Source organism: Rhinoderma darwinii, chromosome 11 (assembly GCF_050947455.1).
Source record: "Rhinoderma darwinii isolate aRhiDar2 chromosome 11, aRhiDar2.hap1, whole genome shotgun sequence".
NCBI lineage: Eukaryota > Metazoa > Chordata > Amphibia > Anura > Rhinodermatidae > Rhinoderma > Rhinoderma darwinii.
Genome location: NC_134697.1, coordinates 94476105 through 94497710, shown reverse-complemented (window position 1 = coordinate 94497710; position 21606 = coordinate 94476105). Strand labels below are relative to the sequence as shown.

The 21606-nt window shown below is 46.7% G+C and overlaps 2 protein-coding genes across 4 annotated transcripts in view; both read left to right on the top strand.

The window, feature by feature from the left end:
* Window positions 1-10529, top strand: part of LOC142663426 (oocyte zinc finger protein XlCOF8.4-like) — a 40395-nt gene extending 29866 nt beyond the window's left edge. The window contains exons 2-7 of one of the 2 annotated variants that reach the window (XM_075842060.1): window positions 3342-3476; window positions 3591-3689; window positions 3773-3896; window positions 4020-4162; window positions 7168-7234; window positions 8847-10529. In XM_075842060.1, the coding sequence (XP_075698175.1) occupies window positions 3399-3476; window positions 3591-3689; window positions 3773-3896; window positions 4020-4162; window positions 7168-7234; window positions 8847-9673 (1338 nt within the window). In that variant the 5' untranslated portion in view covers window positions 3342-3398 and the 3' untranslated portion in view covers window positions 9674-10529. Of the gene's footprint in view, window positions 1-3341; window positions 3477-3572; window positions 3690-3772; window positions 3897-4019; window positions 4163-7167; window positions 7235-8846 lie in introns of both variants that reach the window. The other variant, XM_075842059.1, reaches the window with a different exon arrangement.
* Window positions 10530-15792: 5263 nt separating this feature from the next.
* On the top strand, window positions 15793-21262 carry LOC142663449 (uncharacterized). 2 transcript variants are annotated; one of them, XM_075842110.1, is made up of 5 exons: window positions 15796-16409; window positions 16967-17063; window positions 17142-17232; window positions 17860-17961; window positions 19557-21262. In XM_075842110.1, exons 2-5 carry the CDS (start codon window positions 17007-17009, stop codon window positions 20210-20212), a joined length of 906 nt encoding a protein of 301 aa, XP_075698225.1. In that variant the 5' UTR covers window positions 15796-16409; window positions 16967-17006; the 3' UTR covers window positions 20213-21262. The 2 variants fall into 2 exon arrangements, with proteins under 2 accessions (XP_075698227.1, XP_075698225.1); XM_075842112.1 differs by lacking the exon at window positions 17860-17961 and having other exon boundaries at window positions 15793-16409.
* The last annotated feature ends 344 nt before the right edge of the window (window positions 21263-21606 follow it).

Sequence of the window (21606 nt, the reverse complement as noted above, 5' to 3'; positions counted from 1 at the left end):
GGAAGGAGTACTGGGCACTGCTGAGGGGGGGCAGGTGGTGTGTGGGGAAGGAGTACTGGGCACTGCTGGGGGGGGCAGGTGGTGTACGGGGAAGGAGTACTGGGCACTGATGGGGGGGGGAAGGAGTACTGGGCACTGATGAGGGGGGGGGGAAGGAGTACTGGGCACTGATGAGGGGGGGGGAAGGAGTACTGGGCACTGATGAGGGGGGGCAGGTGGTGTGTGGGGAAGGAGTACTGGGCACTGCTGGGGGGGGGAAGGAGTACTGGGCACTGATGAGGGGGGGGGGAAGGAGTACTGGGCACTGATGAGGGGGGGGGAAGGAGTACTGGGCACTGATGAGGGGGGGCAGGTGGTGTGTGGGGAAGGAGTACTGGGCACTGCTGAGGGGGGGGGGCAGGTGGTGTGTGGGGAAGGAGTACTGGGCACTGCTGAGGGGGGGCAGGTGGTGTGTGGGGAAGGAGTACTGGGCACTGCTGAGGGGGGGCAGGTGGTGTGTGGGGAAGGAGTACTGGGCACTGCTGAGGGGGGGCAGGTGGTGTGTGGGGAAGGAGTACTGGGCACTGCTGAGGGGGGGGGCAGGTGGTGTGTGGGGAAGGAGTACTGGGCACTGCTGAGGGGGGGCAGGTGGTGTGTGGGGAAGGAGTACTGGGCACTGCTGAGGGGGGGGGGCAGGTGGTGTACGGGGAAGGAGTACTGGGCACTGCTGGGGGGGGGGGCAGGTGGTGTGTGGGGAAGGAGTACTGGGCACTGCTGAGGGGGGGGCAGGTGGTGTGTGGGGAAGGAGTACTGGGCACTGCTGAGGGGGGGCAGGTGGTGTGTGGGGAAGGAGTACTGGGCACTGCTGGGGGGGGCAGGTGGTGTACGGGGAAGGAGTACTGGGCACTTCTGAGGGGGGGCAGGTGGTGTGTGGGGAAGGAGTACTGGGCACTGCTGGGGGGGGGCAGGTGGTGTATGGGGAAGGAGTACTGGGCACTGCTGAGGGGGAGGGGGCAGGTGGTGTGTGGGGAAGGAGTACTGGGCACTGCTGAGGGGGGGCAGGTGGTGTGTGGGGAAGGAGTACTGGGCACTGCTGAGGGGGGGGGGGGCAGGTGGTGTGTGGGGAAGGAGTACTGGGCACTGCTGGGGGGGGGGGCAGGTGGTGTGTGGGGAAGGAGTACTGGGCACTGCTGGGGGGGGGGCAGGTGGTGTACGGGGAAGGAGTACTGGGCACTGCTGGGGGGGGGCAGGTGGTGTACGGGAAAGGAGTACTGGGCACTGCTGGGGGGGGCAGGTGGTGTATGGGGAAGGAGTACTGGGCACTGCTGAGGGGGGGGGGGCAGGTGGTGTATGGGGAAGGAGTACTGGGCACTGCTGAGGGGGGGGGCAGGTGGTGTGTGGGGAAGGAGTACTGGGCACTGCTGAGGGGGGGCAGGTGGTGTGTGGGGAAGGAGTACTGGGCACTGCTGAGGGGGGGGCAGGTGGTGTGTGGGGATGGAGTACTGGGCACTGCTGAGGGGGGGGCAGGTGGTGTGTGGGGAAGGAGTACTGGGCACTGCTGAGGGGGGGCAGGTGGTGTGTGGGGAAGGAGTACTGGGCACTGCTGATGGGGGGGGGGCAGGTGGTGTGTGGGGAAGGAGTACTGGGCACTGCTGAGGGGGGGGGGGGCAGGTGGTGTGTGGGGAAGGAGTACTGGGCACTGCTGAGGGGGGGCAGGTGGTGTGTGGGGAAGGAGTACTGGGCACTGCTGAGGAGGGGCAGGTGGTGTATGGGGAAGGGGTACTGGGCACTGCTGAGGGATAGGCAGGTGGTGTATGGGGAAGTAGTACTGGGCACTGCTGAGGAGGGGCATTTGGTGTATGGGCAAGGAGTATTGGGCACTGCTGAGGGGGGGCAGGTGGTGCATGGGGAAGGAGTACTGGGCACTGGCTGAGGAGAGGCAGGTGGTGTATGGGGAAGGGGTACTGGACACTGCTGAGGAGGGGAAGGTGGCGTATGGGGAAGGTGTACTGGGCACTGCTGAGGAGGGGCAGGTGGTGTATGGGGAAGGAGTACTGTGCACTGCTGAGGAGGGGCAGGTGGTGTATGGGGAAGGAGTGCTGGGCACTGCTGAGGAGAGGCAGGTGGTGTATGGGGAAGGAGAACTGGATACTGCTGAGGAGGGGAAGGTTGCGTATGGGGAAGGAGTACTGGGCACTGCTGAGGAGGGGAAGGTGGCGTATGGGGAAGGAGTACTGGGCACTGCTGAGGAGAGACAGGCGTATGGGGAAGTAGTACTGGGCACTGCTGAGGAGAGACAGGTGGTGTATGGGAAGGAGTACTGGGCACTGCTGAGGAGAAGCAGGTGGGGTATGGGCAAGTAGTACTGGGCACTGTTGAGGAGAGGCAGGTGTATGGGGAAGTAGTACTGGGCACTGCTGAGGAAAGGCAGTTGTATGGGGAAGGAGTACTGGGCACTGCTGAGGAGGGGCAGGTGGTGTATGGGGAAGGAGTGCTGGGCACTGCTGAGGAAAGGCAGGTGGTGTATGGGGAAGGAGAACTGGACACTGCTGAGGAGGGGAAGGTGGCGTATGGGGAAGGAGTACTGGGCACTGCTGAGGAGAGCCAGGCGTATGGGGAAGTAGTACTGGGCACTGCTGAGGAGAGGCAGGTGTATGGGGAAGGAGTACTGGGCAAGGCTGAGGAGAGGCAGGTGGTGTATGGGGAAGGAGCACTTGGCACTGCTGAGGAGAGGCAGGTGGTGTATGGGAAGGATTACTGGGCACTGCTGAGGAGAAGCAGGTGGGGTATGGGGAAGGAGTACTGGGCACTGCTGAGGAGAGGCAGGTGGTGTATGGGAAGGAGTACTGGGCACTGCTGTGGAGAAGCAGGTGGTGTATGGGGAAGGAGTACTGGGCACTGCTGAGGAGAGGCAGGTGGTGTATGGGGAAAGAGTACCGGGTACTGCTGAGGAGGGGCAGGCGGTGTATGGTGAAGGAGTACTGGGCACTGCTGAGGAGAGGCAGGTGGTGTATGGGAAGGAGTACTGGGCACTGCTGTGGAGAAGCAGGTGGGGTATGGGGAAGGAGTATTGGGCACTGCTGAGGAGAAGGTGGTTTACAAGGAAGGAGGTATGGGGAGCAAGAAATAGGCTCAGTGCTGAGGAGAGACGGAGGGTGTACATGGAAGGAGTACTTTGCAGTTGCTAAGGATGTGGCTATGTGGATGGTGTACTTGGCACAGTGCTGAGGAAAACCAAGTGGGTTTCTTGATGGGAGTAATGGCCAGAGAGTTGGGTGTGTAATTTTGACTTTTCTCAGCAGAACTTTGCCTCAAAAAATATAAATAATGCATCATGTCTGTACTTACTCTCTTCTGTCAAGGTCTTCCTAGGTGGTCCTCTCCCATCAGGACTTGCCTTCACCCTCAGGGACTTCAAGATGGAAAAAGGCAGAAGTCACATGACTGATAGAATATTACATCTCATCCTCGAGATCATCTACCTGCTGACTGGAGAGGTGAGGGATTCTGGGAATTATCTCTTGTCTTTCCATCTTTAAATGGAATCTTGAGCAAATTTTCGTATATCTATATTTGTACATCTCATCACTAAGGTGTATGTCCCTGCGCAGAATCCCAATACCAACAATTTGTCGCCGATACATGAGAGAAACAATGAGCTGAAGATCCTGGACCTCACCCACAAGATCATTGAGCTGCTGACGGGAGAGGTGAGCGCTGCCGGGAATGCTGGGACATTATATAATAACACAAGGTATAATGTGTCGGGATGATGACTATCATTGTGTGTCAGGTTCCTATAAGGTGTCAGGATGTCGCCGTCTATTTTTCCATGGTGGAGTGGCAGTATATAGAAGAACACAAGCATCTGTACAAGGACGTCGTGATGGAGGACCATCAGACCGTCACATTAACCGGTAAAGGGAATCCGGAAATTTTTATTTATTGTAAAAGGGAAAGCAGATTTTAGTGTCACCCAGACGCACACAGATGATCACATACCGTATAAACAACACATTTAGTGACTGTGTCTCCTACAGATGGATCCAGTAATAGAAATTCACCCGAGAGATGTCTCAGTCCTCCTTATTATCCAGAGGAACCTATAGAGGATAATTCCAAAATTCCACAGGATCATCCAGTAGATGAAGCTGAAGCTTCTCCTTTCAACAGTGAAGTTGAGGTCAGAGGCAACACAAGAGTGACACTTATGAAGAGGGTCTTTGTATAAGTTTTCATGCTTAATATTAAATCGCCTTGACTTTTTTTTGTCAAAACGGACCAGTGAAACAGAGGGCCACAACCTTTGCTTTTGTCAGAAGTTGTCTAGAGCAGAGGCTCCCAGACTTTCTGAGGCCGGGACCTACTTTTAACCGAGACATTTGTTTGAGACCCCCACTACCGTACTTAGCCAGATTTTGTCTGACATATGTCAAGATCATTCGTAGTTAGATGGCCATTCGAATAATAAGTCCCTGCAACATCGAAAACAACGACAATTGTGCGGATGGGGCAGGCTCAAGGTGTCCTGCTGATGTGTGTCGCTGAGGTCCGACTATGGCTTCTGATGGTGGGTCATGTGAACCGACCCATCCATCAGAGGTGTAGCTAGGGGTTCAGCACGGGGGTGTAACACATCTGAGTGGGCCCCAACCCGGTTGGCCCCCTACACAGTATAATGACCCCTTAGTGGCCCCCACACAGTGTAATGCCCTTATAGCTGCCCCCCACGTAGGACAAAGCCCCTATAGCTGCCCCCACACAGTATAATGCTCTTATAGTGGCTCCCCACACAGTATAATGCCCCCATAGTTGCCCCTGCACAGTATGACCCCGTAGTACCCCACAGTATAATGCCTGTAAAGCTGCCCCCACACAGTATAAAGACCTATAGCTGCCCCCACACCGTATAATGCCCCCATGGCTGCCCCCACACAGTATAATACCGCCATAGCTGCCCCAACACAGGATAAGGCCCCTGTAGCTGCCCCAACACAGGATAAGGCCCCTGTAGCTGCCCTCCCCACAGTATAATGCCCCTATATCTGCCCCCACACAGTACAATGCCCCTATAGCTGCCCCAACACAGGATAAGGCCCTGTGAGCTGGCGTCCCCCTTGGGTTGCTGTATTGGGCAGTCACGCACACGGAAACAGGGTAAAACAGACACAGCGGGTACTCTTTATTTGCACCAAACAAACAGATCCTTTTTGTACAGAGTTTGCGTCCACTGGGTAAAGCAACCAACAAAACAATATAACTTTGTTGAAAAACAATCTTTAAAGTTTTCACCCTGTAGCCACCACCTGAGTGTGCAAATCCCCTTTGTTAGGTGCTTCAGTCATAGCAGTCTCCCTGGAGGAATAACAACCGCCTTCCTCCTCACTCTCCCTCTTCACACTGTCAGCTTCCCATTTAATCAGGGCCAGCTGAGACTCAGAACCTCTAGAAACCAAAACCTGGAGTGGAGGTATGGAAATGGCCATCCCACCCAGAATCTCTACAGCCATTCCTAAATCCCGGACCCTGAAATCCAGCCTAAAAAACTCCTGCTCACCAACTAACCTTGCTGAGCAACGAACTTCCCAGAGATTTACACCACTGAGATCAGAAATCTCAGTGGCACATACCTACCTTCTACCAGTCTTCCTACTGACTGTTTACAGCCCCTATAGTTGCCCTCACACAGGATAAGGCTCCTATAGCTGCCTCCACACAGCCTCAATAGTGCCTAAAAAATAATAATAAAATACATACTCCCCTACATACTATGCCCGATCCCACGACGGGTGGAGGATATCCTTCTGCTCCTCCAGTCTGTGCAGTGTGTGGCTCAGACAGGCGCAATGACGTCACTACATAGCGCCTGTCTGCTCCGAGACGCTTGCCACTCACGGCATAGTGAATGCTGCAGCAGGGAGCCGAAGCAGATACAGTTGAAACTGGAAAATCAATGAGTGGCTTGCGACTCCCCGGAGGTATTCACACAACCCCCCAGGGGTCGGGACCCACGGTATGGGAAACAATGGTCTAGTGTAAAGTGTTGGTGGTTCAGCAGTGGTCCTACCTTCTACAGGTTCCAGTGACTTACTTCAAGAAGATAAGGGAGTTTAAAAAAAGATTTCTCAGGAGGACGTTGCCAACATTGATCCAGCCCTGGAGTCACTGCTTTTATTTAAAGAGGCTCTGTCACCAGATTTTGCAACCCCTATCTGCTATTGCAGCAGATAGGCGCTGCAATGTAGATTACACTAACGTTTTTATTTTTAAAAAACAAGCATTTTTGGCCAAGTTATGACCATTTTTGTATTTATGCAAATGAGGCTTGCAAAAGTACAACTGGGCGTGTTTACAGTAAAAGTACAACTGGGCGTGTATTATGTGCGTACATCGGGCGTTTTTACTTCTTTTACTAGCTGGGCGTTAGGAATGGGAGTGTATGATGCTGACGAATCAGCATCATCCACTTCTTTTCGTTAACACCCAGCTTCTGGCAGTGCAGACATACAGCGTGTCCTCGCGAGATCACGCTGTGACGTCACTTCCTGCCCCAGGTCCTGCATCGTGTCGGACGAGCGAGGACACATCGGCACCAGAGGCTACAGTTGACTCTGCAGCAGCATCAGCGTTTGCAGGTAAGTAGCTACATCGACTTACCTGCAAACGCCGATGCTGCTGCAGAATCAACTGTAGCCTCTGGTTCCGATGTGTCCTCGCTCGTCCAACACGATGCAGGACCTGGGGCAGGAAGTGAGTGACGTCACAGCGTGATCTCTCGAGAACACGCTGTGTGTCTGCACTGCCAGAAGCTGGGCGTTCTGAAGAGAAGTGGATGATACTTCTCATCAGAACGCCCAGCTAGTAAAAGTAGTAAACACGCCCCGATGTACGAACATAATACACGCCCACTTGGACTTTTACTTTAAACACGCCCACTTGTACTTTAGAAAGCCTCATTTGCATAAATACAAAAATGGTCATAACTTGGCCAAAAATGCTCGTTTTTTAAAAATAAAAACGTTACTGTAATCTACATTGCAGCGCCGATCTGCTGCAATAGCAGATAGGGGTTGCAAAATCTGGTGACAGAGCCTCTTTAAGTTGCATAAATTAATAATAATTAAAAAAATTTTTGGTTAGCATTTTGTTTATATAAGATATGTCTAAATATGTCTAAATGTGTTACAGGTTGATGATATAGAGATAATAAGTGTGAAGATTAAGGAGGAAGATATGCTGTCAGATTTCATCACAGGTAAGTAATAAGAATTGATTTTATTATGCGCCTGAAAAAAAAAATTCTGTTCTATTCCCACTTTTGGAAAACGCTTAAAGAGGCTCTGTCACCAGATTTTGCAGCCCCTATCTGCTATTGCAGCAGATCGGCGCTGCAATGTAGATTACAGTAAAGTTTTTATTTTTTAAAAACGAGCATTTTTGGCCAAGTTATGACCATTTGTATTTATGCAAATGAGGCTTGCAAAATTCCAAGTGGGCGTGTTTAAAGTAAAAGTCCAAGTGGGCGTGTTTAAAGTAAAAGTCCAAGTGGGCGTGTATTATGTGCGTACATCGGGGCGTTTTTTCTACTTTTACTAGCTGGGCGTTCTGACGAGAAGTATCATCCACTTCTCTTCAGAACGCCCAGCTTCTGGCAGTGCAGACACAGCCGTGTTCTCGAGAGATCACGCTGTGTCGTCACTCAGGTCCTGCATCGTGTCGGACGAGCGAGGACACATCGGCACCAGAGGCTACAGTTGATTCTGCAGCAGCATCGGCGTTTGCAGGTAAGTCGATGTAGCTACTTACCTGCAAACGCTGATGCTGCTGCAGAATCAACTGTAGCCTCTGGTGCCGACACGATGCAGGACCTGTGAGTGACGTCACAGCATGATCTCTCGAGAACACGCTGTGTGTCTGTGCACTGCCAGAAGCTGGGCGTTCTGAAGAGAAGTGGATGATACTTCTCGTCAGAACGCCCAGCTAGTAAAAGTAGTAAAAACGCCCCGATGTAACACACATAATACACGCCCACTTGGACTTTTACTTTAAACGCGCCCACTTGGACTTTTGCAATGGTCATAACTTGGCCAAAAATGCTCGTTTTTTAAAAATAAAAACGTTACTGTAATCTACATTGCAGCGCCGATCTGCTGCAATAGCAGATAGGGGTTGCAAAATCTGGTGACAGAGCCTCTTTAAGAGGAAGAGATGGAGCTGCGAAAAGTCTTGCAATTCAACTACTCAGCTTGCACGTGGGCTACAGATAGGAGGCTAGCACAATATCTCAGTAGTAGGTAGTCACTGACAGTCTTCAGTTCCTGTAGTTGTCTGCCTCAGCTCCTACCAACACTTGGAGAAATATTAAAGTGACGGAAATTTTACCCAAATTTTGGCTACTCGAAAATTGTTTTATTACTCTTACTATAATTTTCCTCCGCCTCGCTGCACCGAAAACCAAAATAGAAATTGTATGTGTTTTATATGATTATATGAGTTGTGTTTTATATGATTATTATTATTAAATTGTATAATTTAGTTTTCATTTCTGAAAAATGTAATTTCATAACATTTCGTAAAAATTCAGTCTCTAACAAAACTTCTTGAATTTCCATAATTTTGCAAGTCGAATACCCCGATTTAAAGGAAACTGTCAGTGGGATAGGCTCAAGGCATTAAACAGATACACTAATAGAGGTCGGGCTTCCACAAAATGGACCTGCTAAAGTACTAGTGAGGAGCTGGAAAAATGTTCTCTATGAGCCATCTCAGCCGTTTAGGAAACCTCGAGGATCTTTTTTCCCCTCTTCTCTAGGTCTTTACGATAATTCAAATGTATGATAATCCAACACATGTTATGTTACCTCCAGATTGCAAACGGGAGGACCTGGTCTCCACCCAAGATTTTCAAGAAGAAAACCCAATCACTTTTCGTGTTCTTGGAGACACAGATTTCAAATTGGCTAACCGGGGGTGTGATCAGTGTTTACCAGATACTGTTTCAGATGCTTCAGTTCATGAAGATAGTGATGTGTCTTCTTCTAGAGATATTACTATTCCTCAAAACCAAACTTCACATCTGAGCAAATGTTTCAAAGATAAGGTCAATACGGAAACCCAACAGAGAAGCCATTTAGTTAAAAAGCCTTTTATGTGCTCCGAGTGTGGCAAAGGTTTTGCCCGTAAAGTGACTCTTTTCGAGCATCAGAAAATTCATACCACTGAGTCGTTTTCATGCAGCATCTGTGGCAAACGTTTCATACACAAGTCAAAGTTTATTGAACATCAGAGGATTCACACTGGAGAAAAGCCATTTCCATGTGTCTATTGTGGTAAAGGTTTTGCACAGAAAACAAACCTTATCCAACATCAGAGAGTCCATACAGGGGAGAAACCATTTCCATGTCCCGAATGTGGCAAATGTTTTAATCAGAGATCGGCTCTAGTTGGTCACCAAAGAATTCATACGGGGGAGAAGCCATTCTCGTGTCCTCAGTGTGGGAAATGCTTTACTCACCGATCTAACCTTGTTGAACATCAGAGAAGTCACACAGGGGAGAGGCCATATTCCTGTTCTGAATGTGGAAAATGTTTCACACAAAAATCAAGTTTAGATAAACACCAAAGAAAGCATTCTAAATCCAGCATCTTTAAAAGGGAAGTATTACATAACCCCATCCCGCAGGTTCTGAGTTGATCCCTCTACCATTTAAAAATTCTTATTTTTTTTAAATAAAAGGAGATATGTTATATCCCTTAAATGAACGCTACAATCAAAATAAAGAAGAAAATACAGTGGGTGACATTTCTAAAAACGAACACAAATAAAAAGTGGTGTCGACAGTCCAGTACAAACTTTCACAGTACATGATGTGGGTCAGAATGTACAGGGTTAAAGTGGTTCTCCGGGACTTTTATATTGATGGCCTATCCTTAGGATAGGTTATCAATATCGGATATGTGGGGGTCTGACTACCTGCACCCCCACCAATCAGCTGACTAAAGGGGCCGGAGAACCCCTTTAATCTATTTTTCTCACTCATTGGAATTTGTGACCATTCATGCAGAAGAGCATTTTTGAGGTCAGGAAATTATGTTGGACGAGAAGGTCTGGTTCACAATCTCTGCTTCCGTTCATCACAAAAGGGATTGAGGTCAGATCTCTGTGCAGGCCACTCAAGTTCGTCCACACCAAACTCGTGAAACTATGTCTTTATAGACCTCACTTTGTGCACATGGGCACGGTCATGCTGGAACAGGAAAGGGTTAACCCCAACTGTTGACACAAAGTTGGAAGATACAATTGTCTAAAATGTCTTGGTATGCTGTAGCATTAATATTACCCTTAACTGGAAATAAGGGGCCCCAGATCATTATGCCTCCTCCCTGAAATTGTACAGTAGGCACAATGCATTCATTTTTGGTTTTTGGTGGTCAACGTTCGCCATAAGCTACATGTAAACTTAATTCTGCGGGTCAATACGATTAAGCGATACTAAATTTATACAGTTTTATTATGTATTGCAGCTTTTGCACAATAAAATTTAAAAAAAATCATGTTTTCTGTGTTGCCATATTCTAAGCCATTACCTTTTTGTTTTTGTGTCGGTGAAGCTATGTGACAGCTTGATTTTTTGAGGGATGGGTTTTCGTTTTTATTGATACCATTTTTGGGTAATGCAACTTATTGCATATCGGTCAATTTTATCATAACAGATATAATAAATAAGTCCAGTCCCATAGTTTGAAGGTCACAGCATAACAAGTTAAAGATGGTGTCTGTCATGGGGTTCGTTATGTTAATGCACGATCAACAGAGCCAGTGACGACCGGGCAACTTCAACACGATTTTATTGCATCCAATGCTGACAGAACAAGTCGCCTTCACTGCAGGAACAACACACAGTCCACAAAATAAGGTAATCACAGTAACATCTTCAGAGCGCCGACCTCAGCTTCAGCTCTCCTGAAGGTCTAAATCCAGAACTCCCATCCTCCCCAGGACAAGCCCTTATATACCCCTCAGCTAGTTTAGTTGCAAGAAAAAAATATGCAGAGAGGAACTGACTTGACAAATTTCCGAGATCGTACAAAATATAGATTACCACAGGGAAAAAGTGGACACGACCATAAAATATGGAGTAATGTTACACTGCCTCTAGCAATTGTGGGCACATGCCTGGGTAGAGGGCGTGCCTTTGAGCCCCCTAAGAAAGGGTTGGAGAAAAGGCCAGGTGGAAACATTGGGATTATCAGGGACTGGGAGAAACTGACCCTTTGGGTGAATGAGGGAGCTGCCAACTCCGGCAGAATGTAATGTAGCTAGGGTATGATGCGTAGCCCAGGTCCATGGAAGTGTAGTTAATGCCCCTTGTGCTATGTAAATCCACAATTTAGCTGCAGAATTATGAAACATGTCTAAAATACGAGTGAGCAGAGGTCATAGGCCATATAGTATAGGTCACAGTCCTGCACACCAACCCCACCAGCAGCCTTTAATCGAGTCAGAATCTTTGCGAATCTTCGAACGTCCCGATGACCAAATTAAAGAATCAAAGTAAAGGATGAGGATGGTCGGCTGGAGGTAGAGTAGCAGAAGCAGCAGGTTGATCTTTAAGATATTCTACCGAACCAGGAAAATTCCTTAAGGTTCCAAGAGGTCAGGTCCTTTGTAAAGTGTGACAAAAAGGGGAGGAAGTTCATGTCAGGGAGGGTAGAGAAATATGCAGATTAATGTACACCAAAAGATCATTGCCAAAGGCAGAACATTTATATTCATGATCAACGATGGTGATTCCCCGTATGTCTGGGTTGGCACACATGGATGCCGTAAGATGTTCCATAATCAGGACATATAAAATAGGGGATGGGGCAGCCGTGATGTGTACTTTCATAAATCGGGAAGGGGTCATATAGGGAGCCGATAATCTTCAGCTTAGCTGTTGTGAATTGGTATAAATCATGAGAGGGATCTGTTGGGAATGAGCGTGATAATGTCCAATGTTTTTAAGGTGATGTCACGGGCCTCCCTTCCTGGTATAGTGCCCACCTGCTCAGGATGGATCAGGATAGGAAGGTGAGGGTTCAGTCTATTAGCCAGTAGCTATGCGTAATTTTTTATGTCGACATTCAGTAGCAAAATTGGACGATAGCTACCACAGACCTGGGGGTTCTTGCCTGGTTTAAATAATACAAGAAAAAACACACGGCGCCACATAGCGTAAGTAAGCCCAGAATAACAGTCAAACAATGACAGATGGATGCTTACCACAAGAAGTTAGATCAGTCACGTTGGATAATAGTGAGTGCTGCAGAAAAAAAGTTCATATTATTAACCCAAGTATCATTCTTGAGCAGCAGCGCCGTTTATATCCCGTTTTTTTCCTCTTCAAATCATCTCTTGCCTGGTTTAGGAAGGACCGCGGCATGAGCCAAGGTGTTTTGGGAGGGAAAAGGAGAGTCAGGGGAAATGGTGTTAAATGTGCAAAACATTAGTGGTGAAAATTGTTCTGCAAAGGTTTTAAAGAACTTGGTGGTATACCCATGCGATCTAGGACTCTTCCCTCCCAGGAGAGCTGTGATAACAGCTTAGATCTCCTAAGGAGAGTAAGGTTCTTTTAGTTCCACAGAAGCTTCCCCTGAGAGGCTGGTGAATGGAGATGGGCAGGATAGTCCGGGACCGGCTCGAGAGGTTGAAGATGGTAGAGGGCTGAAAGATTGTAGAGGAATGGAAAGAAGCAGCAATTTCCAGTGTAGTATGAACAACAGTGTCCGAGGTCGTTTTAATGCAGGGCATTACCTTAAAGGCTCTGGTTAACATCCGCGCATTATTCTTCCCATACTCGTAGAATTTTCTATGACAGAATTGCAGAAGGTGTTTATAGGATGCGGCTAGAAGGCGTTTAGCCTCTAAGCAAGCGTTTTACAAGTCACAAAGGGTTAAGGTGTAGAGTTCACGTTTGTGGGCAATTGCAAGGTATGTGTAATGACGGGGTAGGGAGACAGACAGGTGAGCCCTAATCTACGCGCCACTCAGTCCCTGCCTACTTGCAACGACCCGTCCTAGGCGACGGGGTACAACTGGGCGAGGGTCCCTACGCTCAGTAAGTGCAAGACAGACAAACAGACAAGGGTACACAGAAGCTAGGGAAACAGGGCAGCTGCCCACGGCAACACCGTGAGCAACCAGAGTAGTGAACGAGCCGAGTCAAACCTGGAGTGAACGAGGTACAAAAACGCTGAGCAGGAGAGTGGTCAGAAAGCCAAGGTCTATAACAAGCAGAGGATGAGTAGTACAAGCAATAGCAGCAAGGCCAGGAAACAAGCAGAGCAGAATCACAAGCAGAGGAGGAACAGGAAAGGCAGGTATAAATAGACATTGGGCGGGAGCTAGCTCCGTCTGGCCAGGCTGTGATAGGCTCTCCCACTCCTAAGCCTGCCATCCTGAGTGGTGGAAGATGGAGTCAGTCTCACAGACATAGGAGCAGGTGCAGACTGATTGCCCATGGGCATAGACACAGAAGCTGTGTCTGGCAAATCCTTTACAGTATGACACCTTTTGAGGGGCGAGTTTAGGAGAGTGGGCCCTCTCCTTTTTAAGCCTAGTGCCATGCTTTATGAAAGTACCTCTGGGGAGACACTTAAGCGCCTCCCATTGCATAGTGAGGGGAGTAGGGTCGAGTGCGTGGTCAGCGAGGAAGTGGGTTATGGTCTAGGAATCCAATAATAAAGACTAATTTAGTCTCCAAGACCACGCACCTTTTGTGAGGAAGGGTAATTGAAGTGTGCAATATAGTGGAGCATGATCTGACCAGGAGATTTTTCCTATGGACGAGGAAGTTAGCCATGGCGGGGGGCATTGTGTTGTAGGAGGATATGGTCCAGGTGGCTGTTTGTGCCATGCAGGGGTGAGTAGAAGCTATAATCCCTGGCAGAGAGATGCAGAGGCCTCCATGTGTCACATACTTGTAAATGTACAAGTGTTCTCCTAACCCTATTAATAGCCGTGTAGGGTAGACTAGATAGACCTGTGGAAAAGCCAGGTCTAGTGTGAGGTTTAGGTCTCCGCAGAGCAACACAGTCCCCTGTGCCAGGAGAAGGGCAGTATATTTCAAATCAAGGAGGACAAGGACCTGGCTCTGGTTGGGTGCATATGTGTTAATACTGAAAGTGAAACAAAAAAGGACACGGCGCCAAAACTTGCGGTATCAATAGATAATGAGCGGAGATAACGCACATATATGCTCACCTCCAAGGTTTGTAAATTACCGGCATGTAATTCGTAGTAGAAAAGCTGCTGCCAATCCCAACGCAAACTCCCACGGGGTTGCCAAGGTAGTAGAAATACAGGAGGAAAAAACGGGATACACGGCGCTGCTTAATGTAATTAATAACGGAGAATGCTACGCGTTTCGATACCGGACCGGCATCTTCATCAGGCATATCAAGAGGATAGTACAGAACCACATATATATACACAAATGTACAAAATGGAAAGCAAGTTCATTGGGCCAGTTCAGACCAGCCTCCTGGCCAAAAAACCGCCAAAACCAGCAGGTCAAAGTTCAGCAATATCAAAAAAGTCAAAAACACAGTAAACAATAAAAATGGGGTGAATAAAAGTCACAAATAGGTTGCTAACAGATAATAATAGTAGTTTTTTTAAACTTATAATAAACATATATCCTGCTGCTTCTATTTTGTCAGCTATGACTGATTAAAAACGAAGACTGGCCCATTTGCCTTTGTGTAAAACTTCCCCCCTGCGCGCTTTGCGCTTCACTATGCGTTCCAACATAGTTTCCCTTCTCTTTCGGTTTGTCTGTGTTTACGGTTACCATGACAACGCGCCACTATGCGCTGTATTAAGATCTCGTACTGTTTTTGACATCGTATTATCTCACCATCTCCTTTACAACGTCAGATCATCTATCCCTTCCACATATTACATATAAAATACTTTTATGAACAATATAATGTTTGTATTAAGTGCAGCAATTCCCTGTCGTTCTTTGACTGAACGGATCATTATGTTCATTTATTAACTGTACTAAATGTGGCCTTTAATGTCAATTATTATCTGTTAGCAACCTATTTGTGACTTTTATTCACCCCATTTTTATTGTTTACTGTGTTTTTGACTTTTTTGACATTGCTGAACTTTGACCTGCTGGTTTTGGCGTTTTTTTGGCCAGGAGGCTGGTCTGAACTGGCCCAATGAACTTGCTTTCCATTTTGTACATTTGTGTATATATATGTGGTTCTGTACTATCCTCTTGATATGCCTGATGAAGATGCCGGTCCGGTATCGAAACGCGTAGCATTCTCCGTTATTAAATTACATTAAGCAGCGCCGTGTATCCCGTTTTTTCCTCCTGTATTTCTACTACATATGTGTTAATGACAGAGAACAAGTAGCTTCCAATGGATAGAGAAAAATAGATATAATTGGCCAGACAGGGGCGTAACTAGGAAATTCGGCCAGATATAATAAACCTACATCTAGGGTAGTAGATAAAAGACATCTAGTCAAAGCAGAAATCATAGAGACAATAACAGTCCCCCTAAAATGCCTCTGTTCTATCTTGCTTTTCTATTTTGGAACTGATCAATAGATTGCTGCAGAAGATGTCAGTCTTGTAAAAAGAAGCGTGAAAGACGCTGAAAAACATGAACGATTTCACAATGAAACTTGTGTCCCTCATCCTCTGTGCAGCACAAGACAACTCCCTACAGCACCACCACCAGATTACTTGTGGAAAGGGTACCCTCCCCCTCCCCCAGTCCTCCATCTCCCTTTAGAACCAGTCCTCCCCCTCCCTTTAGAACCAGTCCTCCCCCTCTCTTTAGAACCAGTCCTCCCCCTCTCTTTAGAACCAGTCCTCCCTCTCCCTTTAGAACCAGTCCTCCCTCTCCCTTTAGAACCAGTCCTCCCTCTCCCTTTAGAACCAGTCCTCCCTCTCCCTTTAGAACCAGTCCTCCCTCTCCCTTTAGAACCAGTCCTCCCTCTCCCTAAAGAACCAGTCCTCCCTCTCCCTTTAGAACCAGTCCTCCCCCCTCCCTTTAGAATCAGTCCTGCCCCTCCCTTTAGAATCCGTCCTCCCCCTCCCTTTAGAATCAGTCCTCCCTCTCCCTTTAGAATCAGTCCTCCCTCTCCCTTTAGAACCAGTCCTCCCCCCTCCCTTTAGAACCAGTCCTCCCCCTCCCTTTAGAATCAGTCCTTTCCCTCCTTGTAGAATACGTCCTCCCCCTCCCTATAGAATCAGTCCTCCCCCCACCACGTGCTGAAGTTTACATTGCAGCCATAGCATAGCGAGGAAGGAAATAAAAAACAAGTCATGTGACCTCTCTCACGTGACTCTGATGTCATCAGACGGGCCAGGAGCAGCTCTATTCTAGACACGTCATGGAGATTGTTACTCCCAGATGTCCAGGTAAGAACAGGTCTTCATTTCATGCTGTGGTTCCCAGGAATCCACAATGTATAACGCAGAGATGTCTACTTTGGGTTGTTATCTGCGGTGAAGTCATTTCTTAGTTTTATCTGTTTGTGTGAATGCTGGGTGACTGGCTGCCATTATTCCTTCTATAACCAAGCTCTCCTGTACGGCTCGACAAGTCAATCTGACTAATGCAGAAGCGGGACATTCAGGACTCTGGGAAAGCTGGTTCACCTCCGATCCCGTCACCAGAGGGTTGCATTGGTTTTCTTTACGTTATTTTATCTACACCAATTTTCTCAAGGTAAACCTTGACTGCAAAAACGTAAAACGTATAACTGGTCGCATCCATTTTAATACACCGTGTGAGATTAGTGGCAGAATCTATTTAACCCTTTAAAGATAGCCGTTAGTTATTTAAATCCGTAAAAAGTGTCCGTCTGCCCATTGTGATGCCAGCTTTTATGCCCAGATCAACTTTGGCCCAACCGGGACTATACTAAATTGAATTTGGGGAATCTCATTTACCCAGGTGACTTTCTTTGATCTAGAGCCTTAGTATTTGGAAGTGAGTTTCGATTCTGAGCACTTATGGACCACGTTCAGTGTAAGCAGGAACATCCCGGTGACCCAACGCAAGATCTTCAGGTAGATGGAACGATATCAGAAGTTATACCTGTAGATTTTGACTATTTATTTAATTATATTATTTTCTACACCATTCAGGTTGATGTTCCGAGAAATGTAAAACTTAAAAAGGAGGATGTGATGTGTGTGAAGATCAAAGAAGAAGAGATTCCTGAAGATATCATTACAGGTCAGTAGGAACTACTAAATACGGTAGACATGTTCTTCTTGGTCTTCATCCTTCGTTATCTGTCTGGCCAGTAGAGGGCATCACAAAAACAACAGTTCCAATTATACTTCTCTGTTATTAGTCATATGAATGTGTCCTTCCAAACTAGAAGTATTACTGTCCTACCCCCCACTCTATTACATCTCAGTTCAGAAGTCTCCAATCCGCCTCCACTCACCCCACCCTCTTCCCACACACACGCACGCCCTAAAGGCCCATTTACACGGGCCAATTATTTGGCAAACGAGCGTTCATATGATCACTTGTTCCCCACCATTCTGTAAACAACACAACGATCAGCCAATGAACGAGCAAACGCTCAATCATCGGCTGATCGTATCATTTATGCTGCAGAAAATATGATCGTTGTCGGCAGCACATCTCCCGGTGTAAAGAACGATGCACTGCCGACATGATAAAAATGTATGGGGACGAGTGATCGTAGTAATGATCGCTCGTCCCCATACGTAGCTCCTTATGAAAGGAGCAAACGAGCGACAGTTGGTTGATCGGCACTCGTTTACACGGCCCATATCGGCCCGTGTAATAGGTACATACAGGGGGCTTTAATTTCACCTGCATTTACAGACCCTGGAGACCATATAATGTTATACAGAGATTTTGACGATAAAGGAGGAGATACAAGATTGAATACTTGGCAGGAAGAAGCGCCTATAAATAATGTTACTGGTGAGTAAACTTTATGTACAGAAACTATTTGGTTTTTTTCCATGACTATTCTACAGTGGATAATTACTATCTCTGATGCTCCCATCCCATAAGCGGACTTCATTATTCCTCAAAGAGGACCTATCACTAGGTCATGTAAGTTGAACTGGTTAACAGACCTGAATAGCGCTGTGTCCCCGATTCCAGCGGCTTATCTTTTTTTTTTCCTGTACCCCCGTTCCATAGATATGACCCGCTGTTGTGTTGGCTCCCTATATGCTAATTTGCTGTCAAATCAGTGCGAGGCAACTTGAGGGTAGTTCACGCCCTGTTGGATAACTACAGCAAACTAGTATATAGGGAGCCAACATAACAGTGGGCCGTATCTCTGGAATGGGGGTCCAGGAAAAAATCGGGGACACCACACTATTCAGGTCTATTAACCAGCGTATCTTGAATGACCTAGTGACAGGTCCTCTTTAACATTAGGGACACTACTAGTAGGAAGACCTAATGTCTGATAACCATGATCCTCTCTGGTTATTGTGGAAAAGTTGCATGCAAAAACTCTGTTCGCTGGGGAGATATTTCAAGATTTTTTAAGTTTTTTTGACACATAACACGTAAAGCGTCATTTATACATTTCAGAGGCTATATTTTAGTGTTCGTACATCGATTGACCACTTATATTGCGCTATCCAAAAAGTGTCGCATCAACCTAAACATTAGGTCCAGGTTCACACAACACATTTTGATCACATAATGTGCTGGATAAGGAGACCATCTTCCATGCCGTGATACCTTGTTAGAAGAAGTTCCTAGAAAGGAGAGACACCGTATGGCATGAGTAGATGTGGGGAACAGAGTTTTATATTGGCCTCGTCATTCTCAACTTCTATTGTCCGAGTGACATGCAGTTGTGACCTATTGATCAGATGTAAACAAGACTGGACTATTGGTTTTGTTAAAATGTTTGAATATCTTGGTACTCCAAGAACAGGTTATTTCCAGGGAATTTAAAATTCGTTGCTACCCCATTTCCCCCAGAGGATACGTTTCTTGTACATTTTTTAGAGTAATGCCAGGAACTTAGGAGAGAACGGTGAACATACAGACACTAGAGATCAAATATAAAAATAACTATGAGGCACCACTTAAAGGGTACGATCAAAGTTTGGCCCAAAAAGAATAAAAAACATAGCCTCATCTAACTTGGGAATACAACGCTCCAGTCGTAATGTCCATTCATCTATGACTGGCTGTGCAGACTGGCGGTCACTTCCGGCTCCTGATGTGAACTAAGGGAACTGTGCCCGGCATAAATCCCTTAGTTCCCGTGCTACCGGAGGACTTCTGCCGATTTTCTTTTAGTGATCGGCAGGAGTCTCAGTGCTCGGACCCCCACCGATCAAAACTTCTGACATGTCGAAAGACTTTAAAAGTTTAGAAACACTTTAGATTGCAAGGAAAGCGTTCTACTTCTTCCTTATAGATTCACTTCTGGTTTTGTGTGGCAGTAGCACCAGGGTTTAAATCTGAATTGTTTACTACAGTGACACTTTTTATTTAAATATTTTTTTATTTTTCATTTTAAATAATGATGTTTTACATTTTAGCAATACGGAGACAAACAAGGTGGGGATCCAGGATGTCAAAAAATCTCAGGGACTCCGAGTCAGTTCAACGTGGACTAGGGACTTATGAGACCTCTTCTGAGGAGGCAGAGCTATCCCCTGCTGGCCCATCACAACTGCCCACCATTGCATGCCCTGTGATATCACCCAGGCATGACACAGGGAGGGGATCTGAGAGGGGATCCAAGCGGAGCAGGAAGAGGAGAAGGGAAGAGGCTGAGTTTATGGAATCGGTGTTGCATCGTCTTACCGAAATGAACGAAGAACGGTCTCGTCACTTAAATGAGATGATGTCTCAGCAGGAGATGATTATGAGGCAATTGTGGGATGACGAGGACAGTGACATGCTTTTTCTGAAGAGTCTCCTCCCTTTGATGAAAGAGATGCCGACTCCCAAGAAAATGGAATGTTGGACGGCTATGATGGATGTCATGGCTAGATTTGTGGCTCCCTCTTCCAACACTCATCCACCATCTCAGGCACCAGGTCCCTTCTCCCATGAAACTTCCCCACATGTTCTGCCTCCTGAACCTTGGTATAGACCATCGGGATACTCCTCTGCTCCCATTCACTCCCATCCCCCTCACAGTCAGAGACTTATAGCAGAACTGGAAGAGTATCAATATTACCCAGTCTAGTACTTGAATAGTTCAAACACCAAGCTAAGGCCTCGTTCACACCTGCTTTGGAGGCTCTGTTAGGGGCCTGCGTCACAAATCCGACTGGGACTACCAGAGACAATAGCGCAGCATGCGGCAATATTGTCTCTGGAAAAATCACAGACATTCCAAAGGAAAGCCGAGCGGACCCATTAAAGCCGTATACGTTGTGCAACAGAACCGTTTCTTCCATTATTCCCTTGTTCTGCTCCTCTGACAGAGCAGAACAACGGAACACACCGATGCAGGTGTCAACATAGCCTTAGTCTTATGCTTACCCACTTTTCCCAACACATTGTAAAATATATTCTTTATGTTAGCAAAATTAGAAATAGTTTTTCGTTTTTTTACAGTCTGTTATATTATTTTTTATTTTTTTATCATAGGTATTCGATAAAATAACGTGAAAAATACCAATAAATAATTAGACATACTACTTGGCTAAATTTGAAAGCAAATCCATATATCAAACCAAATACTTGAAGGGGGTGTGTGAGATTGGAAGAAGGGTTTGCCCATGTGTAGTGGTATTTCTGGAAAAGAAGCAACCTGGTTGTACCAGAATCACAAATAATCACCTATCCACAAGGTATACACATCCCGATTGCTGGGGGCACTGCTGCTGGGACCCCCCAATAATCGTTAGAATGCGGGTCTCGACCGCAGTGAGGGGTACATTGAATATGTGGACTCTGTGGATGGGTATTCATGTTTGATTCTAGGAATACCCCTTTAACCCATTTGTAGCCTGTGGTTTCATATAACTTTTCACCTCTGGTAGCCGGACAACTTTTGACTTGTACAAAAAGCCTGAATTATAAAATAAGAAAAAATCACACTAAACCCCCATATATTTTCTAGGCATCCGGCACATTGTCTAAATGCCATTTGGCACTCACAAGCAATTTTGTATCACGGTATAAAAATTTGACTTTTATGGACTTTTACGCAATTTTTAATGAAAATTTTGACTTAAACAGAACCTAAGACGCACAACACTTCCTAAAAATAAAATCTATGCAAAGCTCACGTTGCTTATGCCTATGTGTACATTCGTATACTTTCACAAAATCATCAAAACTGGAGACCAAAAATGTAAAAAATGTAACCCGTCATAAAAAAAAATAGGAATTCTACATACGGTGTGAGAGTACACTCACTTTTTAAGGTGTATAACTCAAAACTCTGAAGAATGTAATCGTCCTACCTAGTAATTTACAGCTATAACCACTTTATATACAATTATGTGATTTTTAAACAGAGTCTAACTAAAAAGCTGACTCCGACAGACCACACCACGATCGTTTACATCTACTTGCACATATCATGCCAAAATGGTGTCCTTCTGGCACACTCCGGGCCGGTATGCGTTG